The sequence below is a fragment of the Rutilus rutilus genome (genome assembly GCF_951802725.1).
Source record: "Rutilus rutilus genome assembly, chromosome: 22".
In the NCBI taxonomy this organism is placed as follows: domain Eukaryota; kingdom Metazoa; phylum Chordata; class Actinopteri; order Cypriniformes; family Leuciscidae; genus Rutilus; species Rutilus rutilus.
In genome coordinates this window covers 4,041,056-4,059,911 of record NC_140227.1, presented here as the reverse complement: position 1 = coordinate 4,059,911, position 18,856 = coordinate 4,041,056, and the positions used below count along the sequence as shown (strand labels likewise).

The following is an 18,856-nucleotide window of genomic DNA, read 5'->3' as shown; positions in this document are numbered from 1 at the left end:
GACTCGTGGCTAATCCCGAAACGGTCCTGTTATCTGCACAGCTCTTGTGTCAGAGCACTAGATCGCTCTCAGTAAACAATCTTTGTTGTTGTAAGCTCTGATGTCCATTGCTGATGACATGCTAATAGACATTTGCTGCTGATGAGTGAAGATTCACGTGTATTAAACACGAAGACGCTCTGCTTCCAGAGCAATTCAACTTTAAAGGCCAATTCCTGGACTGCTATATCAACATATTCTGAGAGCCTTCTTCCCTTCTAAGAGCTCGTTCCTGTCCAGCAGAGTCACTCGCCGTTGTTCCAACAGCCCAAGCCTCGTGCAGATAGCGTGGCATTACAGATGAGAGCTATCACATCCCCTCTATCACCCTCCCATAAAAAGCCCAGTGGCAAATGATGCCGTGGTGCCTTTTCACATGACAACCTTCAGGAATCTGCCAGCTGTATAACACTTTAAAAACAGCTTTACACCGTGTCCTAACCAGAGGCGATGCGATAAGATTCCAGCGACAAATTATTTTGTCTGTCCACACTAGACGCGACTGCAAGATGCGTAAAAATCAATCAAAACCCACAGCCAATCAGAGCAGCGTGTGGGCGGAGTCTCGCGGCGAGTGCACAGCACCAGAGAGTCATCTTGACGGCACTTGCAAGAAAACAGGTAAGTAGCAACATAATCAAATTCACAAATATTACACCATTTAAACATTATTAAAAATACATAGGCTGAGTTACTAAAACAATCTTTGTCAAAGAATACACTTGTTTTTTCACAGTTTGAACGTTCTTGTTTCCATTTGTTTAATTTCCAGATCTGAGGTGAATTATCCATTGTTGCTTTTAAAGCTACAAAGCTGGAGCACTAAACAATATTCAAAGTAACATTACACGCTTTTAACATTAAACAAAGCACATAAACAGTACACCGTGTCCTAACTACATGTGACGTGACGCCGCGACGTGCGATAAAATGCCTCTTTTCCATGTTAATCAGAGTTTTTGTCCTAACCAGCCGCGACAGTTCTATTTTAGAAACGGTTTCTATTTTTCTGCGACGTCACGCTGGAACAACAAACACAAAGTGTGGCAATGATAATCTCAGGTACTGTTTATGTGCTTTATTTAATGGTAAAAGCGTGTAATGTGACTTTGAATATCATTTAGTGCTCCAGATTTGTAGCTGTAAAAGCAACACCTCAGATCTTGAAATCAAGATGACTCTCTGGTGCTGTGCACTCGCCGCGAGACTCCGCCCACACGCTGCTCTGATTGGCTGTGGGTTTTGATTGATCTTGATGCATCTCGCAGTCGCGTTGTGTCTAGTGTGGACAGACAAATTATTTGTCGCTGGAATCTTATTGCATCGCGTCTGGTTAGGACACGGTGTTAGGGTTCTCACTATAAATCATCAGTGACGCCCGCTGAAATGAGGCGGTATGAATATCTGCCTGAAGCGCAGACACCCTAAATAGGGCACATTATAAGAGGGTGGAAAGTTCAGAATGCACATGGATTGACATGCAATCTCCACCCACACACCTCTTCACAGATAAAAATAATGCCCCTCCATGCCCCCAAAGCCTCGTAAATACATTCTGCGTTCCTGGATGTGAGGGCTATAAAGGGGAAGAAAGCCTGTCATTCTCTCTCTGCCAGATATAACATATTCTGATCACATCAGACGGCAGATTCTCAGTGACTCTTCTCAACGGCTTCTGCTTCAGGACCCAGATTTAACATTAGATACCAAGTGGTGACCTGGTTTTATCAAAACATTATGGGCCCTATCTTGCACCCAGCGCAATTGACTTTGTACACCGACGCATGTATCATTCCTATTTTGCACCCGCACACAGCGGACTTTTCCCTCCACAGACGCACGTCGGTAAATTAGGAAATGAACTTGCGCTCCCGGGGGGCGGTTCAGCGAAAAGAGGAGGCGTGTTCCGGCACAAACGTTCCCTGGTGCTATTTTGCAGTTTCAGAAAACAATTCTGCCACAGACCAGGAGAAACCTAGTCTAAAGTCAGTGGCGCGTTGCGCATGTTATTCATATGCTATTTTAAGGGCACATGCTTGGCCATAATCAATGTAGCGTGTGCACAACGCGCATACACATTGCTTATCTCATCTACACACAGACGCAGTTCTCATTTTTAGAAAACCATACATTATTACAAGGAAAAATATTAACACAGGAGGGAAATCATTGTAGTGTCCATGAAGATGTGAAAAAAATAGGCATAAATCTAGCTTACACATTTACCCAAATTATTACACGCCTGTTTAACCGAAGCTAATTTGGGTGTGTTTCTCCATCCCCAATGTCACTTCTCTGCGTTTTACGGCCCTGACGAGAACGTCGGTCTCCTCGGCTGTGAACCGCTCCTGGCGTGCGCCTGGCAAATCCGCCGTTATAATAGCAATCCGCCATGGAACAAGCGCGCCTGCTCTTAAAGGGAATGTGAGATGATGCTCTGATTGGTTTATTTCACGTTACGCCCAAACCACACCTATGAGTAATGAAGCTACCTCAGAACAACCCATTTTAGATTTGCATCGGGGCGCAAGAGTCATTTATCCCGCCGGTATAATAGCAACAGCGCCCAAGACCCGCCCACAAAGTTACTTGTGTTTCGCGTTTGATACTTGCGTTTCAGATCGTTAAAATAGGGCCCTGTGTGTTAAAATGATTATGCTGCAAGTAAACCTGTGTTTAAATGTAGTCAGTGTTGTATTTTCATTATTGTAATGTGTTTCTGTCAGGTCCATTAAGTCAAGAACACACAGACAATAAAAATAATTTAAGAATTTTTATTGAATCAATTGCAAACAGGTTGATGTTCCTGAATTGAAATTTGGCGGTATGGCTCTGTTCAGGGAGTCCTCTGACCTTTCATGAGCACCATGAAATAGCAGAGAGTCAGAGGACAGCAGCAGCAGCATTAGGGAACGCTCACACAGTTTAGGACTGTGAGAGCTAAAATATCCCCCTGTGAACAGAGCAGGCAACTGTGACAAAGCAAATGCCACGTTATGCATAAGGAGGAGCTGGGGAGGTGGCGGGCAGCAGAAGCGAGCAGCAAGCATGTATGAGCAAACTGAATGTGCTTTAAATAGGGCGCCTTGTTTGAGCTTGGCCATTGAGCAGCGAGGAGAGCTAACCAGCTAATGCAGCTCAGCTGAAGCAGATCAGCTGACGGGACAGTGTTGTTAGCAAATAGCATTAGCAGCGTCTTGACTACCTGGCCTGCCAGAACTGACGCTGACGCTCAATTTCTGTCAGGTCCATTAAGTCAAGAACACACAGACAATAAAAATAATTTAAGAATTTTTATTGAATCAATTGCAAACAGGTTGATGTTCCTGAATTGAAATTTGGCGGTATGGCTCTGTTCAGGGAGTCCTCTGACCTTTCATGAGCACCATGAAATAGCAGAGAGTCAGAGGACAGCAGCAGCAGCATTAGGGAACGCTCACACAGTTTAGGACTGTGAGAGCTAAAATATCCCCCCAAACAAAACCACACCTGGCAATCCTCTGAGATACAGAGGATGATTTAACAATTTAGTAATCTACGAATATACGGATAACTTGCAATATGTTATAATCAGATGAGTCCCCTGACCATTCATGAATTAGCAGAAGTCAGGGGACAGCAGCAGTATGAGGATAGCAGCAACATATAGGGACAGCATTATCGGCATGAGAGGGTGCAGCAGCACATAAGGGCACTTACGTATTTTGACTAAATGAGCCACCCCCCCAAAACAGAAATTGAGTGTCTCGAACGGTGTCGTCTGAGCCGCCCTAATTTAGCGATTTATATTATGGTAAAAGTAATTAATTACTGAAATGACTATTCGAGACCGCAATAGCTAAAACATGCTGTTACCTAGAATCATCTGTCTTTGAACTGTTTTGACGGTCTAGTGTAAGCGCTAAGAAAAGATAACTAAGCCACCTTCTGAGAAACGAGCTAGATGAAGGAATTAAACAGCTGGTAGCGCATCCAGGGGCGTTATACTGAGCAGAGCGCGAGCAAAATAATGATCAAATGTGTTGATTAGCAAAACAAATCAGAGACTTGAGCTCATGGCTTTCTGGGCGTCAAGAATAGCCCGAACGTCGGGACGGAGCGGATTTCTTACCAGCGTACAGATCAGCAGAAGCGAGCAGCAAGCATGTATGAGCAAACTGAATGTGCTTTAAATAGGGCGCCTTGTTTGAGCTTGGCCATTGAGCAGCGAGGAGAGCTAACCAGCTAATGCAGCTCAGCTGAAGCAGATCAGCTGACGGGACAGTGTTGTTAGCAAATAGCATTAGCAGCGTCTTGACTACCTGGCCTGCCAGAACTGACGCTGACGCTCAATTTCTGGCTTTGGACGTTTGTACTTGTTTTCCGTTTCCTGTTCCCATGGCCAGCTCCCGAGGGTTTGCATCTGTGTGCATTAAAACACATGCGCTTTTCAGTATCTTGGTCAGGTTTTGTCCATCGCTGGCATGCTTAGTTTTGTTCTTGGTTTGTTTGTATTTTTTTCCCCCAATAAATCATCATCTGCTTGGATCCAGCTCTCCATAGTCTCTAGTCTCACCATCGTCACAGTTAATTAGACACTGTAAGGTCATTTTCATTTTTTTTCCTCCCTTATAAATGTAGTAATGTTGCAAATTTATTTCAAAAATGTAATCATGTCTGGTGAAAATAAGTCCGCAACCATAATTTTAACCACGTAATATATTTAAACTAGTGCTGTCAAATCGATTAATCTTGATTAATCGCATCTAACATAAAAGTTTGTAAAAAAAAAATATATATATAAAATATATATATATATAAATATATATATGTATGTGTGTGTGTGTGTGTATGTGTGTGTGTGTGTGTGTGTATATATATATATATATATATATATATATATATATATACACCATATATTATATATTAACAAACATTTATGTTAGATGCAATTAATCGATTTGATAACACTAATTTAAACATTAAATGCCAAAAGGAGGTATTTAACATAATAGGTAATGGCATTTTTATCAATAAATAGATTTTCTTTCTGAGAATAAAACAGAGCTTTAGCTATTTAACATATCTGAAATGATCATTCTTAGCAATTCATTGGCCTAAAATATACATGATCAGACAACTGTTTATGGCTTATCATTTATTAACAACAAAAACTAATTATTATAAAAAAAATTGTGATTAATCAATAATAAAATCAATAGTTAAAAACACTATGAAAAATATTGGACGTATAATTGGATGTATAATATTTATGTATATTTATAAAATAATGCATATTTATTTACTTTTTTTTTATACCTTCAGATCATCAGAACATAAATGGCAAGTATAGAAATCCAACTACAGGAAGAGTTCATGGATATATTTTCTTATTTTTGTTATAATCCTTAATCATACACTACTTTAAAAAAAAAATGAGCGGAATTTAGTTGATAAGAAAGTTTAGTTCAAGTCACAACCCTGAAATCTAATTGTTTGGTCAAGAAACACTAAGGCTGATTTAGAGTGGGGAAGATGTACTTGTGTTTGTAAAACATGAGCTTTCAATGTACAAACCAAGTGTCTACATCTTATACAGCAGATACAAGAACTGGGAAGTGTGCCTGAATAACATCTCCAAAAGAAGAGTTTTTTCTGGCTCAAAATGAATCGGAGGTAAAGCAGCAAAATGTAGAGCAGCAAAGAGTCAATTTGGTGTGAAAGTGAAGATAGTTCAGAAGCAAATGATGTACGTGTGAAGTCAGCTATCGACTCTCGGCAGGGGCTTTCAGGGGTCAGTCTGGAAAAGAGGTTATCTGATAATTTTGTCAATCATTGTTGGGCTTTGGTGCTTTTATATGCTCAATTCTCAATACAGACAGACTAAGACAATGCCAATTTGCCTGAGGGTGTTAAAAGAAGATCAATATTACCAATATTGCCTGTGTCCAATTTCCTTTCTCTGAAAGACAAACATGGGCCCTTGAACCTGGACACAATTTCAGACCATCAGAAGACACATAAACCTATAAATTAAGTCACGCAACTTACTTAAAGGGATAGTTCACCCAGAAATTAAATTTCTATTATCTTTTACTCACCCTGATGTTGTAGCAAACCTGTAAACCTATATTTCTTCTGTGGAACAGGAAAGAAGATATTTTGAAAAAAAAATGTTTTTTTTTGTTGTTTTTTTTTTTTTAAGTCAATGTCACTTGTACATAAAGGGACGTGGTGGTGGAAATATTTTTAGGTTGGGAATTTTTTTTTTTTTCAAAATCTTTTGCGTTCCCCCGAGAAACTTTGCGTTCCCTCGCAAAACTTTTGCGTTCCCTCGCAAAGATATTTGCGTTCCCACGCAAAACCTGTTTTGAGCTCGGACAGACACTTCCAGCATGTCCCGCTGGCAGTGTTTCAGAGCTCCGTATGTTAATGGAGCGTTTCATAGTGTTTGAACTTGGACTCAAATATAAAGAAATGCGGTCAGTGCTTAACTCAAGGAGTTCAGTGAAATTGGCAATATTCACATAGGCTATTCGAACTTCCCGGATCAATATTCTTGAGCTAAACGTTGTTAAAACTCAAACGACACCTATTTACAATCACAGTAACCTAGACAACGAGCTACAACCCAATTCTCATCACAACAAGCTTGTATAATATAGGCTAAATGGATTTCTATGAGCAGGCAGCTGAGAGAAAGTTCAAAGGGACCGTCTGCAAAGTGCAATATAACCCAAAACCGACTACAGCATCAACTCACAGTCCAAAATACAAAAATAGTCATTAACTTCAATGTTACAAACTGTAGTGCCACCCAATTCAGTTTACACATCAATGGTGACCCACTGGTCATACTACACTGCTTTTGCACATTTTATATTATGAAAAATATTCAATAACTTCACTGTAACGCACCAAATTTAGTTCACACATCACTGCTCTAATGTTGGTTATAGGCCTACAACACTTAGTTTGGGAAGTAATTGCACATAAAAAATAAGTAGGCCTATTCTTTACACAAATTATATTGGTACTGTATGCAGCTTTTGCATTATATTTGCTTACTGAATTTGATGGCATTACACTGTATAACAGTGTGAAGTTATTTAATTTTTTTTTTCTAAAAAGGGTGAAGTTATTGATTTTATTTCATAATAAATAATCATAAAAATTATGCATTTTTTATCAAACTAAGTAATGTAGTATAACCAGCAGGAGAGCAATGATGTGTGAACTGAATTTGGTGACAGTACAGTGAGTCACAGTGAAGCTATTGAATATAATAATATAAAATGTGCAGAAGGGTTTTGGGATTTGCACTTTGCAGACGACCCCTTATTTGGACTCGTCTCTCATTCGTCTTTAGAGACAAATTAATATTATAAAGCTCTTTTTGATGAGAATTGGGTTGTAGCTCGTTGTCTAGGTTTAACAACGTTTAGCTCAAGAATAGGGAAGTTCGAATAGCCTATGTGAATATTGCCAATTTCACTGAACTCTTTGAGTTAAGCACTGACCGCATTTCTTTATATTTGAGTCCAAGTTCCAACACTATGAAACGCTCCATTAACGTACAGAGCTCTGAAACACCGCCAGCGGGACATTAAACAGGAAGTTTCTGTCCGAGCTCAAAACAGGTTTTGCGTGGGAACGCAAATATCTTTGCGAGGGAACGCAAAAGATTTAAAAATAAAAAAATGTCTCTCAACCTAAAAATATTTCCACCACCACGTCCCTTTAGGGGCTCCGTACACTTGGTTCCCAATCAAAATAGCTTATTTTGAGTTCTGCAGAAGAAAGTCTTACAGGTTTGGAACAACATGAGGATGAATAAATGATCTGATGTAAATGATGAAGGTCAAACTCAAACCGTTTGAGGAAACCCACTGCCTTAAACCATTTAAGTTTAAAAACCAATAAACATGAGTACTGTGAACTTATTCCATTTGAGTCCACATAAAGAGAATATTGTCACGTTGACATTATGTTCCTTTTTAGTTCCGTTCATTGACTCTGGTTTGTTTTCATTAATAACGTGTGTTTCTTAGTCTTTGTTTTCCAGCCACTATATCATTCACCATGGACACAAATCATCACAGCTGTTCGTCTTTTAGTTAATCATCTCTGTGTATTTAAGTTCCTCCCTTTGTTATAGTCTTTGTTGGTTGTTGTCTGTGCACTAGCACACTGTTTCGTTTGTTGGCTTGTTATTCTGAGTTCATCAAAAATCTTATGTTCTTTTATATTCATCTTTGTCTTCTGTGGATCTAATATTAAATTAAAATATAAATCCACTTAAATACTTTGTGTAGCTGAACCTCAACTGAATTGCATAAAGTAATTCAAATCTGAATCTTTAGAATTAACTCAGATCTCTTAGGGTTAACTGCAAATTAATTAGCGAAGAGACTCGCTGTGTCTCGTTTAGAAAAAGTATTCCTTATGAGGCGTAAATTCCTGTCATTTCTTTCCTTGCAATATAATGGGTACTTTTCTGAACTCAATTGCGTATGTAGCCGACAAGTATAACGTGTTAATTTATTTAAAATAATTAACTCCTTAATTAACTTCACAGTAGCTACTTCTATGTTATTTTAATTCATAGCTACAGTAACTACATTTTAGAGCAACTTGACAGTATTTGAAGTACTTCAAATTGATTGTAACTTCAACTACAGTTTCAAAGTAGCTTCCCAGCACATTAAACTCATCGCGCTGGACCGAATTCAAGTTTTTGTGGGTTTGCTCTGTTTAAAGTTTCTTGTTAGCCTACAGCAGGAATTAGCAAGAATCATTTATTTAGGATTGATTTTCCTATGCGCTGATGGCTCAAGGTTTTCCGTCCTCTCACGCTCAGTACATTATGCAAAACACAGGCCTGAGTTAGATCTTACATAATGTTTACACTTGGATATCAACCTATGAAGAGCTTACTTAGAGCTGTCTCTGTAGATTAAACTAGGACTGAAAAACTTTCTAACACTGAACCAAAACACATTTGTCCATTGGCACAGAAATCTGAATCCATGGGGCAAAGAGGAGTTTTTATGAGCCCTTTCTATCGGTTTTTCCTCTAATCAATGTTTATGTTCTCAGATGGAGTGTCCAAATTAAAACCTCCATTATTATACTTCTTCACACTGTAATGAAGGTGGGCAAAGCCTTTATTGGGCTGGATCCTTATATCAGGGCTCAGGGCTCTTTATGTGACTTAAAGCCCAGAGGAGGGATCTGGGACGGGTGCATAACAAGAGTCCATCCCATCGCATGCACAATACCTTGAGCTCAAATTAAAGCTTTTGGTGTGTAAAATATGGGCAGCGGGGCAAAAAGAACTACAAACGAACTCTGCCATTGATCCAGAGAGCAGGGAAGCAGTATAAAATCCTTTTGAAATTGTAATGAAGGTGCTTCACAATGAACCCGCAGACATATCGCTGGATGCTTCCACCCCAAACCCATCTGTTAATGGAGGTGAAATACACTCTCTTATTGACACTATGCCTCGTGTCTAAAATCACAAGCTGAGGTAAAACGGCAAACTTTTTCAACCGAACCCCTTTGACATAAAATATTCGAGATTTTAGTTCATTTTTGCATGTTCATCGGTTAATGGTCTATGGAAGTTTGTCTCCGCCACAGATTAAAACATTTTAAAAGATTATTGCCACTTTTTATTTAACAATTGCGAGTTTAAATCTCACAATTCTGACTTTAATTCTGAAGTCGCAATTGCATGTTATAAACTCACAATTGTGAGCTATACACTTGCAATTGCGAGTCCAAAAAAGACTTCAAACTCAGAATTGCGAGTTTATATCACAATTCTGACTTTTCCCAGGTGTGTTCTCTAACTGTTCCCAGGTGTGTCTTGTTGTTAGCCTTTGTGTATTTAAACCCCAGTGTTTCCGGTGTGTTCACTTCTGTTTCCCTGGTTTGTTTTGTTTTGTTATTAACAGTTAAACCTTCTGCATTTGGATTCTGCTCTCCCTTGTCTCTGAGTTTCACCCATCATTACCCTTCCACGAGGTTCACTTTGCTTTTAATTGTGTAACAACTATTAACAACGTTATTAAACACTTAGCTCTAATGCCATTCGGTAGTAGTACTATAGTCTCGCATGGCATACTTGCTGACAACATGCTCTTATAACTATGACTGAATTGACCTTTTCAAATGAGGGTGATGCTGTAAATTGGCAGCCTCTGCGTATAATAAGGTCTGTTTATTAATGTTGGGCAATGATGATGTGGACATTTTTTTGTGTGCATACAACAGTTACCTGTCTCTTTCCATCTGTGCCGCCACACTGACCTGACGTGCCTCTTGTACAACACACTCTATTGGTTTCTTTCCCTTGCAGTTAATTCGACTCTATGCTGACAAATCCTCACATGCCTCCATGACCATTTAAATGAAATCTTTTTTTTCTATTTTAAAGACCCTCACAGTCGAGACAAGAGTCGCTATGATTTTGTCTTGCACGGATGAGTTCATAAACTGGGAACTTGCTTTCTATCTGCATGGCAGCACTTAAATGAGACCGAGTGTTTTTAATTGAAGGTCACAGAGTAAATTGCAGGCATCTGCTTAAAACACATTTCTGCCTGTCCTTGAAGAGAGAAAACAATGAACGCAACACTACACGCACATCTAAAGACACACTGTGGACTGACAGACTCACCCTGCAGTTCCCCAGTTCTTCAGCAGATAAGATGATAATACCGCAGTTCTTTCCCAGGATGCCCCTGAAATAGACAAAACAACGATGACATCAAACCATTAGATGTTGAACCCAAAGTGATTACACAATAGCAGTAATGAAATAAAAACACAATAAGGAAGTCGAGGTCAACGGGTTCTATTAGTCAGGAGTCGTTTTCTATGCTAGTTTCAGGCGTGGGATCTCCCAGAGTAAGTGAATGAACTTTAAGATGGTTTTATGCAATTGAACAAAAATGTTCACCATGGGCAACAAATTTCACATCATAATCATAAAAGAACACTGTAGTTGTATGTGAGACTGGAAGCTAAAGTTTGGTTCATGTTGTTCATGTTGAGAAGACGCTGCCAAAGGATGAGATTGATACAGTAAAACCAACACCATCGTTACTGTTCGTATCACTGTGCATCAAGTGCTGAGGAAGGTCCAGAGCTGAAATTCAGATCCAATTCAGACCAATCAGAGCAGAGTAGACTAATCACAACAGACTGGACCATCTGACCAATCAGAGCAGAGTAGACCAATCACAACAGACTGGACCATCTGACCAATCAGAGCAGAGTAGACCAATCACAACAGACTGGGCCATCTGACCAATCAGAGCAGAGTAGACCAATCACAACAGACTGGGTCATCTGACCAATCAGAGCAGAGTAGTCCAATCACAACAGACTGGGCCATTTGACCAATCAGAGCAGAGTAGACCAATCACAACAGACTGGGCCATCTGACCAATCAGAGCAGAGTAGACCAATCACAACAGACTGGACCATCTGACCAATCAGAGCAGAGTAGACCAATCACAACAGACTGGGCCATCTGACTAATCAGAGCAGAGTAGACCAGGCACTCAGAAAGGCGGGGTTTAGAGAGACTAAATCCTTGATCAAACCGTTTCAGACACTGTGAGAAAAGAGCTGAAGCGGCAGTGAATATTATGAGAAAATGAAAGAAAAAAGGAAAAAAAAATTGCAATCGGAATCGGCCAGTTTGCTTGTAAAAAAAAAGGAATCTGCCATGAAAAATCATGATCGGTGCATCTCTAATAAAGGCTTTACCATTATGAAGAGCATTTTTACCACCATTCTGTGGGCAGTTCTGAGATAATTGCTAGTCATGGGATATTTATAGGCACACATGTAAAATTTATAGCCTGTGAATAAATCTGGCTCCGAGCAGCTGAACGCGTTTGGCAACTACAGCATTCAGAAGGCGGTTGTGGATTTGGGCTTTAGGAGATCGATCACATGCACATCCCTACATTCAGATTCTCAGACTCTCATTAATACAGAAATCACAAACACAGTCCCTGAAATGCATAACAGCTTCATTAGCACTGATGTTGTCCATATGGCTAAGTTCTCCTTCAGGATTCTTCATTTGCAATAGAGACAGATGCAGGCAGTCTGTGTTAGCGCTTTAGCCATGTGTTCACAACTGAAAACCATTTTGCCAGACATGTTTTTCTCTAGCTGAAAACCATAATGGCTCCACATGAGCACTGCCAGTAAACATCCTGCTGTCCGACGATAACATCTCCATAAAACAAAGTTACTTTGACGGACATCCTGCCTTTTGTTGTGCCAGTGGAAGACAACAAAATCACCAAAACAATTGGTTTCTAAAAACACAATTGACCAATTTTGTCTACAACAACATCACACCTGAATGAGGTTAGGTCAGTCAAATTTATTTCTACTGTCACACATCGTCACCATAGAAAGGCACTATGGGTGTATAACAGGTAAAATGTCCCTGGGAGAACCTGTGGTTAACCATCCTAAACCTTAAAGGGGTGGTTGATTATGATTCTAACTTTAGTTAGTGTGTAATGCTGCTGTTTGAGCATAAACAACATCTGCAAAGTTACGACGCTCAAAGTTCAAAGCAAAGGGAGATATTTGTTTTTAAAGAAATCGCTTTTTAAGGACTACAACAAACGGCTGGAAGGGACTACACGACATTCCTCCCGGGTTAGTGACATCACCAACCTTAGAATTTACATAAACCCCGCCCCCTGAACACGATTTATAGATTATAAGACAGAATATGCTAATCAATGACTAGAAGATAACTGCACATAAGCTACATAAATTCATCAACTAAACATTCAGAAATGTCCTGTTGCTTTCTACATGTTGTCACTTCTTCTTGAGTCTCTCCATCATTGTCTGAATCTAATTTGAACGTAAAAGGCTAAAAGTTTTAGAAATGTTCAGTGCATGAGTGCAAGCTCTCGAAGCTCCGCCCTCGGTGCCGGGAGCAGCAGCTCATTTGCATTTAAAGGAACAGACACAAAAGGGTATATAGCAAGGGTAACATGCTATATAAAAATATCTGTGGGGTATTTTGAGCTAAAACTTCACATACACACTCTGGGGACATCAGAGACTTATTTTACATCTTGTGAAAAGGGCATTATACCACCCCTTTAAAAGGATAGTTCACCCAAAAATGAAAATTAGCCCATGATTTACTCATCCTGAAGCCATCCTAGGTGGCTTTTAACTCACACTTCCTGTGTAAGAGAATGCCATTTCATCTCATGTGTTTGGACGGTGGTCCCACAGGTTCTTGCTCACACTCCAGTGTTTGCTAATTGGTTCATTACTCAGTCTTCACGTCCCCCTGGAACAGCAGGAGTCCTGGTTTATATCGTTGTACTACTACAAAAGTGCCTTGTACAGAACATCTGCAAAGGCTTGTCTGGAGAAACAAACAGGACAGTCTTTCCTGTTGTTGACACCATCCAGCGAGATAAAGGTTGAATTTTTAATGTGAAAATGTTTTCGCTGCTGCAAACTGAGCACTCATAATCATAAACGACTGAAAGTGTCATGATTATTACTCAACTGCACTAACCATACGACTGAGACAATATTAATAACAAATAAATAAGTTTAATAAAATGTATTAAAATTATTATTTTTATTTTATATTCATAATTTTATTTGTCATTATTTTACATTTTAAAATAAAATATTTTAATATTAAAATAATATATACACACATATATTTTCTGTCTGATGTGTCGCATAATTGTTTAAAATTTGTGCTATTAAGAAATTCAAATGTTTAATTATTAATTGAACCAATTTGGTTTGCATATCTGGATCATGATCCATTATTTGTGACATTTGAAACAGTGTTTACTGAACACAATAAATCAATAAAGGAAACTAAGAAAAACCTTCTCAGAAAGCAGCTTAATTAACATTTATTTGAAATGCTGAAAACACCTTTCCAGAAGGCAAATGTATGACCCGAGAAGTCAATCTGTGCAGCAGTGCGCTTCTGAATGCAGATATTATTTCATAATTATGCCACCCAGAATCTAAAGTAGGGATGAGCAGAACATACTGTGTGTATGAGCCGGTTTAGCTGTGTTTGCCCAATTAAAGCATTCGGAATACACTCACCAAAGGATTATTAGGAACACCATACTAATACTGTGTTTGACCCCCTTTCGCCTTCAGAACTGCCTTAATTCTACGTGGCATTGATTCAACAAGGTGCTGAAAGCATTCTTTAGAAATGTTGGCCCATATTGATAGGATAGCATCTTGCAGTTGATGGAGATTTGTGGGATGCACATCCCGTTCCACCACATCCCAAAGATGCTCTATTGGGTTGAGATCTGGTGACTGTGGGGGCCATTTTAGTACAGTGAACTCATTGTAATGTTCAAGAAACCAATTTGAAATGATTCGAGCTTTGTGACATGGTGCATTATCCTGCTGGAAGTAGCCATCAGAGGATGGGTACATGGTGGTCATAAAGGGATGGACATGGTCAGAAACAATGCTCAGGTAGGCCGTGGCATTTAAACGATGCCCAATTGGCACTAAGGGGCCTAAAGTGTGCCAAGAAAACATCCCCCACACCATTACACCACCACCACCAGCCTGCACAGTGGTAACAAGGCATGATGGATCCATGTTCTCATTCTGTTTACGCCAAATTCTGACTCTACCATCTGAATGTCTCAACAGAAATCGAGACTCATCAGACCAGGCAACATTTTTCCAGTCTTCAACTGTCCAATTTTGGTGAGCTCGTGCAAATTGTAGCCTCTTTTTGCTATTTGTAGTGGAGATGAGTGGTACCCGGTGGGGTCTTCTGCTGTTGTAGCCCATCGGCCTCAAGGTTGTGTGTGTTGTGGCTTCACAAATGCTTTGCTGCATACCTCGGTTGTAACGAGTGGTTATTTCAGTCAAAGTTGCTCTTCTATCAGCTTGAATCAGTCAGCCCATTCTCCTCTGACCTCTAGCATCAACAAGGCATTTTCGCCCACAGGACTGCCGCATACTGGATGTTTTTCCCTTTTCACACCATTCTTTGTAAACCCTAGAAATGGTTGTGTGTGAAAATCCCAGTAACTGAGCAGATTGTGAAATACTCAGACCGGCCCGTCTGGCACCAACAATCATGCCACGCTCAAAATTGCTTAAATCACCTTTCTTTCCCATTCTGACATTCAGTCTGGAGTTCAGGAGATTGTCTTGACCAGGACCACACCCCTAAATGCATTGAAGCAACTGCCATGTGATTGGTTGATTAGATAATTGCATTAATGAGAAATTGAACAGGTGTTCCTAATAATCCTTTAGGTGAGTGTATATAACAAAGCCACATCTCAAAGTTCCATTCCTCTACTTTTCAAGGAAAAGAGCAAAATGTAGCTATTGGTTCATACACTGTGATTTAAGATTTCACTTTATCCAAGGTTTGTGTGTGGCTGAAAGCACTTCATTTATCTGTGGTGTTTACTTCAGATGACATTGATATAGTTTGCCATAAATGAAAAATGATTTCATGATTCATGGGAATAAACTGTAGGCCCTCCTGTATGTGAACCGACAGTTTGTTCATGTCAGCAAGTCATGCTCTAAAATGCCACAAGTGTCTTCACTTGCTTGGTTTACCTCTGATGGCCTTACTGTGTGCATTCACATCTACAACCTGATCATCTCCAGTCACTCTTGGATCTTTGTGGAGCTCTAGATTTATTTCTGTTCATGAGTTCAGATCTACCATTACTTCAGGGTGTGTTCCCATTAGAAATCTGCCAGTTGAGTACATTAATAAAATATATCATTACTTGCAAAGTCAGTACGGGGCTCGGGCTTTGAACATAAAGCTCCCGGGTCCCAGGAACGCTCAGATGCTTTGTGCACCCCATCCATATTAAAATCTGAGCTTGACTTATATTTTCACTAAGCTTCACTCTGGGACTTGGACTGAGTTGTAATCAAACGGATGTGGACTTCTGTTCTTCCTGGAAACCCCAGAGCGTTCACTCACTGACTGGATCATGACTCCCTGCTTTACTGCTTTTGTTCTCTGCAGCAACAAGAGCTCGTAATTACAAACCCAACAGAGAGAAAACTAACAAAAGGAGAAATGTAATAATGGAGGCGGCACTTTACATATTCATCTCATATTTGCCTTGGGAGCTGGAGAGATATGTGTGGGGGTGCAAGCATTGTGGAGAAACTTTCTTCAGGCAGTGCACAAAGAGATCATTTGAGATTCCCATTGTTATCCTGAGCTTTTCATCAGCTTTTTGCTGGATGTATACATATGGCATAATGTAGAATATTGCAGTTGACGGTAAAGACAGTTGCACTCTTGTCTTGACTCATAATCATAACCAGCAGGCAAACGTTCAGAAGCGGCATGACAATACTGAAAAAGAACAACTGGGTCAATGATAAATAAAAGTACCCAAGATGAAGAAAAGGGAAAATCTCATTTAAAAAGCATGAGCCAAGCTATTAGAAATGTAATCTCTATCTTCAGGATTGGGAAAACTTTTATACAATTTTCAACAAAAGTTGATTTTACTGTTAAGTTTCCTCAAACCATAAAAGTGTATATGTGGCCCTGGACCACAAAACCAGTAAATTTTTTGAAATTGAGATTTATACATCATCTGAAAGTTGAATAAATAAGCTTTCCATTGATGTATGCTTTTGTTAGGATAGGACAATATTTGCCAGAGATACAACTATTTGAAAATCTGGAATTTGAGGGTGCAAAAAAATCGAAACATTGAGAAAATCGCCTTTAAAGTTGTTCATTTATGTTGGCGATTGTGCTGCATTCACTCACAAAAATAAATGTTTTAGATATTTATGGTAGTAAATTTACAAAATATCTTCATGTCACATGATTTTTACTTAATAACCTAATGATTTTTGGCATAAAAGAAAAATTGATCGTTTTGACCCATACAATGTATTGTTGGCTATTGCCACAAATAAACCCGTGCGACTCGTGACTGGTTTTGTGATCTAGGGTCACATATTTATTATAAAGGCAGGTTAGTTCAGCTTGTAAAATGTAATGTGGTGCAACTCCCCAGATATCATTGGCCCTGTTTACACCTGGTATTAAGATGCGTTTTGATCACAAGTGGACGATGCTAAAGCTTGTCCACTTTCGACCACTTCCAGAGGTCGTCGAAAACGCATTAGACCGGATTGCTTTCATAGTGTAAACGTTCATGTGGTGGAATGTGTTCGAACAGCCACAAAAGTCCGTCTACTCTCCGCCTACTGACCTAATGAGGAACATTATGGGAAAACGCACTAGCCAGACGGGATTTAAACTTTGTCGGCTGAAGATCCAAGTTAGGTTTGCAGATGAAAAACACACCAAGCACAATGTTCTCTCACCATTCCTGATTTCTAACACTCACTCACAGTGTTTGGTTTTGCGGTCTCCGTGCGTGTTCATATGTATGTAGCTTATTTCATCCATTAGATCGAAAAATCAGAAGAAAAAAAACTATATTTAGACCCTCCCCTCGAAGAAATCAGGACAGAAGTGGTTAGAAGTGGACAAAAGAAAGGGATTAAAACACCAGGTGTAAACGGGAATGTGTCTCCTTCATCTACTTGTGATCCGATCATCCAAAACGCATCTTAATACCAGGTGTAAACCAGGACCTTTATGTTTTTGGGGAGTCACACCACATGTCATTTTGTGAGCTGAACTAATAAAATATCACGCTAAACTACTTCAAATGTTTTCATTCTTTTAATAAACAATATCAAAAATGAAAAGCATGTTCATCACAGAAGAGGTATCTTCCAGTCATTTTATAAATTAATTGCATTTTTTATATATTTTTGTATAAATTCATATATCCAAACTGACGAGCAAAACATGTTTGTCACCGACCCAACTGGCTGTTGTATAAAAGCTCTTCAGGCAGTGTTGTATCTTCACTCTCTCACTGGAGAAAGTGTCGAGCACTGTTGTACGAGCAGCTGTCTTCTGTTTGCCAGTTAGTACTTCACAGCAGCGACTACAGACTCTGAAGGCATTAAAGCGTTCAATAAGTCACAGTAATGGGTTTCTAATGTTGCTCTGTTGGCTAGCTCGCCTCGTAGCGAATAATGCCGAAGGCTACTTCTGTTGGCAGTTCCGCGCTGAAGTTATCAGCCGTAATCTGAGCTTTAAGGAAGGTTTCTGCAGTTTTCAGGCTTGACATCTTACAAGACGGCACCCTGGTGGTTGTGCATCTACACAGCAGGCCTGCATCCATCTGAGAGACTCGAGAGCAGCTCGGTGATGCATCATTTGTGGAGACGGCAAAAAGAAACAGCAGAGGTCTGGAAACGGTTGTTATTAATGTATGGATTTAAAGATGGATGAATCTCTGAACAGCAGGTACTGCAGCACCTTCGGGTCGGACACTAATGTCCCTGGAAAATGATAAAAGAGCGCGGTAACATTTACTCGCAGCTATATCTCAAAAGGATTCTGTCATGCATTTTGGAGTCGCTTTAGCGCACCTGTGCAAAACAAACACATCTGTGCGGGTACCATCACAATGGACAACAGCAAAGTGGTTCGCTGAGTGGGACTTCCCACACAAATAGTGTCATGCAGTTTATCGACCCATGATTCCAACTACAAATGCAGCCAGAAGCAATTAAGCCAGCATGACTTGTTTCCACCACACAGCGTCTGACCTTTGCATTATTCTGGACACAATAGTTGCATGGAAAGGGTCAAAAGTAGTGTGAGGTCCAATCAGGAGGGCAATTGGAAAAGGTGATTATTATTATACACTGAGACCCAAGAGGAAACCTGTTTGTC

At 39.7% G+C, this 18,856-nt stretch overlaps 1 protein-coding gene across 2 annotated transcripts in view; it reads right to left on the bottom strand.

Annotated features, from left to right (window-relative positions):
• The window catches only part of cpne5b (copine Vb), a 213,347-nt gene that overhangs the window by 69,109 nt on the left and 125,382 nt on the right, over positions 1–18,856 (bottom strand). For both annotated transcript variants that reach the window (XM_084394844.1, XM_084394843.1), the window contains one exon: positions 10,706–10,769. In XM_084394844.1, coding sequence (XP_084250970.1) covers positions 10,706–10,769 — 64 coding nt within the window. The remainder of the gene's footprint in view (positions 1–10,705; positions 10,770–18,856) is intronic.